Source organism: Nicotiana tomentosiformis, chromosome 7, assembly GCF_000390325.3.
Source record: "Nicotiana tomentosiformis chromosome 7, ASM39032v3, whole genome shotgun sequence".
Classification (NCBI taxonomy): domain Eukaryota; kingdom Viridiplantae; phylum Streptophyta; class Magnoliopsida; order Solanales; family Solanaceae; genus Nicotiana; species Nicotiana tomentosiformis.
Genome location: NC_090818.1, coordinates 78,771,718 through 78,776,993, shown reverse-complemented (window position 1 = coordinate 78,776,993; position 5,276 = coordinate 78,771,718). Strand labels below are relative to the sequence as shown.

Below are 5,276 nucleotides of genomic sequence, written 5' to 3'. Positions count from 1 at the left end.
GATGTGATGATACTCGACTTACCTAAGTTGGGAGCGAACCCTATTATTACTAGGTAAAAGGTTTTACTAAGAAAGCTGATAATATTAAAGTCTAATAATGTTAGATAATATAAGTTCAAAAAAATTTAATAACATCTGATGAATAGAAATTTAAAGATCTAAACTCGATATAGCAAGTCATGAGCCTCTTACTGAAGATTCTGAGTATATAAGTCTTCAAGGCATTGCTCTCAAATAATATAAATGTCTAATAATATCTAATGGTTTGAAAAAAATATTGACACCACTAAAAAAAATAAACGACACATCACAAGTCTATTAAATTTGTCTCTAGCCGCGTGCTTCGTCACCTATGAACTCATTGCTTTCACGCGACGTGGAAGATCCAAATGAGCTAAGTACCTCCAAAAGGACACCTATAAAGTCTTGTTGACAACCCCCTAAGCAGAAAACAAGACTTAGGGTATTTAAATAATAAAATGCATTAAGTAGGGTAGGCAATTCATGTAATAAATAATAGGAAATCTGCAAACTGAAACTGATTTTAAAAACTACGTTTAAAACTAACAACTGAAAGCTTAAACTGAAAATTGAATATGTATCTGATAGCTGAAATATAACGGAAAGCTGAGTCACATTTTAACAAATAACTTTTGTAGAAACTTGGCACATAGTGGCCCTATGTACATGAGCATCGAGAATACGCACATGGGATTGCTAAAGCTGCTGTGAGGCCTTTGATTATACTCATTCAAGCTCAATCCGTATATGTGGCCATAAAGTAGCTCAATCAAGCTCAAGCGTTCTGAGCGCATTGGTAGGGCCTCTAATTATGCTTTCCAGACTCAATCCATATATGAGGCCATCGAGTAGCTCAATTAAGATCAACCTATCTGAGCATGCTAGCACTTGGAAGCATGGGGTAGCTAACCCTGGCCACCATGACACTTATTTCGGGGAGGTTGGTTACTTCTCTCTTTCTGAAAGTGATCACATTATTCTAAGTTTGAATTGAAAGTCTGAATAGTACAAGTAATTTCACATAAACAAAAAATCGCAACATATCATAGAAACTAATCATTTTCTGCTATAAAGCTGAATTGAACGCCTGAGTAACATAAGTAACTTCACATAAAGCAAACAATTGTACATAAGCAAATAATTACAATGATCGTACTATATAATCTCTTTATGTTATAGAGGTTTTCACGTGTGTGTGTGTATGTTTATATATATATATATATATATATATATATATATATATATATATATACACATGGAGAGAGAGAGAGAGAGAGAGTTCATACTAGAAATTAAGGCAAAAGCAAATGAGCAATATACTATGTGCATTCTAATCTAGCCCTTGACTTAGGGAAGAAATCTCAACTCACCTGAAGCAAGTGTCAATAATCCCCTCTCAACAAATCTATGTGTTCAATCTTCTCAAAAGTCTACAATAAATGGTTAACACTGCTAACACAAATACAATCTCAACCGATTTTCCCTGAATTTAGGTATTTCCTAGCCATAAATGTCTTCACATTGATTCTACATATGAACTTTATTATTCTTATGATCTAAAGATTGTTATACACTATAAGGTTTCTAACTTTAATATTAGAGAGAAAAAAAGTTCAAATATTACCTCGAACGTTGTTCTGAAAAATCCTAGGTGTTGGGTCTTGAAGAACTCTCTCAATTTATTATGAAACCTAGGAAATTTGTAATTTCTAGGTGTTATATCATATTAATCTAGTATTTTCAACTTGAATTCATGATAGGGATCTTATGTTGGCTACATTGGGGAAGCCCTCGTTCATTCTTTCTATGAAAAACCTCTACGAAATGCTGTAGAAATAAATAGGTTCTCTCTCTCCCAAGTGACTTAGAAGTTCACTAGTTATGAGGCTAAGTACACCTTGTTGGAAAGGAAGTGTTGCACCCTGACTTGGGTCGCTTAGAAACTGAGGCACTAGCTCTTGGCTTATATTACTTACCTCATTTCAAAAATGGATCCCTTGAATACTTCATTCAGAAGACCATGCCGACTGGCAGGCTGGCAAAGTGAAAAATCTTGCTCACTTAGTTCAACATCGTTTATGTCACCTGTACTGCAATGAAGGATCATTTGGCGAAAAACCTGGTCGATGATAAATATCAACCATTAAACACTTACTTCCCAGACAAAGAAGTCAATCTAATTAAAGAAATGGTTCCAAGAAATAGTAATGCTTGTAAACTGTACTTTGATGGGGCTGTTAATGCAAAAGGTGTAGGAATTATGACAATCCTCATTTAACCTATAGGGAAACATTACCCGTTCATAGCACATATTCAGTTTTTCTATAACAACAAGACCGAAGAATATGAAGCTTGCATTATGGGCATGAACATGGCAATTGTTATGGATGTACAAGAGTTGTTAATTATGGGGATCCCGACCTGCTTATTTGGCAGGCCCTACGCAAATGGAAAACTCGAGACATCAAGCCCATTCCTTACAAACAACATGTGGAAAACCTTGGAAAAAGGTTCAATTCCTTTGAGTTCAGGTACATTTCCAGGTTTCACAATGAATTAACGGATACATTAGCTACATTAGCTTCAAGATCCCGTACCTAGGTTACACTAATATTGACTCATTGGAAATCCAAGTCCAGGATAAACATAGTTATTGCAACACATTTGAGGTTGAGTATGGTAGTAAACCATGGTGTCATGACATCAAGCAGATCTTGAGAATAAAGGAATATCCTAAACAGGAAAACGGAGGAGAACTATGAGGCGACTTTCAAATGATTTCTTCCTAAGAGGGAGATCTTATACAAAATAACTCCAAATTCGAATTTGTTGAGATGTGTGGATGAAAATGAAGCCAAAAAGATCATGAATGAAATACACTCTGAAGTATGTGGACCGCATATGAAAGGGTATATCCTTACAAAGAAAATACTCTGAGCTGGGTATTACTGGTTGACCATGGAGCAGGATTATTTCAGTTTTGTCCGCAAGTGTCACCAATGCCAAATTCATAGTGATCTGATTAGTCCTCCTCCTTCTGAGTTGCATCCTATGTCTGCTCCTTGGACTTTTTTCGCTTGTGGCATAGATATCATTGGGCCAATTCAACCAAAAGCCACAAATGGTCATAGATGCATCTTAGTCACCATTGACTACTTCACAAAATGGGTAGAAGTAGTCACTTTCAAGGCAGTCACCAAGAAATCAGTAGTAGATTTTATGCACTCCAACATTATTTGTCATTTTGGTATCCAAAAAAACTATCATTACAGACATTCTACCAATTTGAGTAGTTATCTGATGAGGGAGGTAAGTGATCAATTCAAAATTATGCATCACAATTTTACCCCTTATCGGCCCAAAGATAGTGGCGCTCTTGAAGCTGCAAATAAGAACATCAAAATGTTTCTTAAGATAATGGTCTAGGGTTCCATGCAATGGCATGAAAATTTTCCTTTGCACTCTTGGGATACTACACAACTGAGCACACTTTGGTTGGAGAAACCCCTTACTGCTTTATGGAATTGAGGTTGTAATACCAATAGAAGTTGAAATTCTCTCTCTTCGAATCATTGTCAAAGCAGAGATTGAGGATGATAAGTAGGTCAAAAACCGATTGGAACAATTAACATTAATTGATGAAAAATGATTGATTGCAGCTTGTCAAGGACAGTTATATCAACAAAGAATAACCAACACATAGAACAAGAAAGTGCGCTCCAGACAATTTAAAGTGGGTCACTTGTTTTGACATGCATTCTTCTGCACCATGAAGAAGCTAAGGGAACATGTCATGACCCAAATTCTTACCATTGGCCGTGATGGCACCCTAACACTGCTATCAGGCAAGCCAAAAATAACTTAACTCTATGGAGGATAGTACGTAATGCTTTTTAAAATAACTGGTGAGATAAATAAGTGCAAATTGTTCCATAATCATGGTAAAATACTAACATCATCATCAATTTTTGAAACATGATCAAATATAAGGCTGAATGTCACAACAATGATATAATCACGAACGAACAGTCTACAATCCCCAAAACCTTGTGTTACAAGTACATGAGCATCTACTAGAATAGACAATACCATTACAACAACTATCTAGAATATAGTATAGACAGAATACAGTAAATAAATAGGAAGGGAAATTTGTGTGCCGCAAATCATAGCATAGAAAGCAGCTCATTCTAAAGTCTCCTCAACAGTTGCGCATCTGCACCTGTATGACCACCAGTATGACCTATCTCAGTACCTGCACAATTTGTGCAGAAGTGTAGTATGAGCACATAAATCAACACGTATCCAGCAAGTATCTAGTCTAACCTCGAAGAAGTAGTGGTGAGGGGGCAACATCAACACTTACTAGTGGTCAAATAATCAAGTATACATGAGAAATTAGACAAGTATGAGGCATTATAAGTAGCAACAAAGCAGATAAGTAGGTACAACATGCTTTTCAATAAAAGAACCAAATGTGAAATTGTCAAGTACATGTTTCTATCTTGAAGAGTTTATGTGATCAATATCAGGTACAAAATGCCAAATCCGAGTCAAGATACTCATGTGTGCACTGACTCTATAGAAAAATATTCTACATAATCGAGGCGAACGGCCTGATCCCATAAGAATATCACTAAAACGTTATTAAAAAAGTACTATTGAGGCGATCGGCCCGATCCCATAAGAATGTCACTGAGGTATTTTCATAAGAGTATTGTTGAGGTGAACAACCCCACCCCACAAGAGTATTATAACTTCCGAACAAATACATATAGCACGAAAATAAATTCATAAGATAAAGTAAAATTCCACGGCTACTCAAGTATCACATCAAGTCTTCAAAATAGAAAAGCTTGGTAATCTACGCAAGTCTAGTCTCAAGCTAAATCATGAATTAAAGCATTTAAGAAGGCAAGATTAACTCAAGTAGTACAACTAAAGTATGGTATAAGCCTAACTATACTCGGACGTGTCAAAATCTAGCATATACACGTATGCTCGTCACCTCGTACATATGTAGCTGAGCATAACACATAGCAAAACCATATAGAACACCTACAGGGATAAGTTCCCGCTTATAAAATTAGGCAAGAGACTTACCTCGCACTGAAATCCAATAACGAGCTCCAACACCTCTCTAACACCTCAAGCCAATGCCGAATAACCTGAAAGTAGCCAAAGAATGTGCAAACCAGTCAAAATAACCCATAATTTATATATAAAAAAATAATTTCCAACCTTGCACGAAAAGT

The 5,276-nt window shown here is 36.1% G+C and overlaps 1 protein-coding gene across 1 annotated transcript; it reads left to right on the top strand.

Annotated features, from left to right (window-relative positions):
- Window positions 1-2,979: 2,979 nt before the first annotated feature.
- Window positions 2,980-3,713, top strand: LOC138895867 (uncharacterized). The gene is made up of 2 exons (XM_070180609.1): window positions 2,980-3,330; window positions 3,681-3,713. The coding sequence occupies exons 1-2, from the start codon at window positions 2,980-2,982 to the stop codon at window positions 3,711-3,713; spliced, it is 384 nt and encodes a 127-aa protein (XP_070036710.1).
- The last annotated feature ends 1,563 nt before the right edge of the window (window positions 3,714-5,276 follow it).

Excerpts from the sequence above, each read along its gene's own strand:
- LOC138895867 (XM_070180609.1), top strand. The coding sequence starts at position 2,980 with ATGGAGCAGGATTATTTCAGTTTTGTCCGCAAGTGTCACCAATGCCAA. Across the intron at positions 3,331-3,680 it reads GTAGTTATCTGATGAGGGAG|CTTGTCAAGGACAGTTATAT; the intron begins GTAAGTGATCAA and ends GATTGATTGCAG.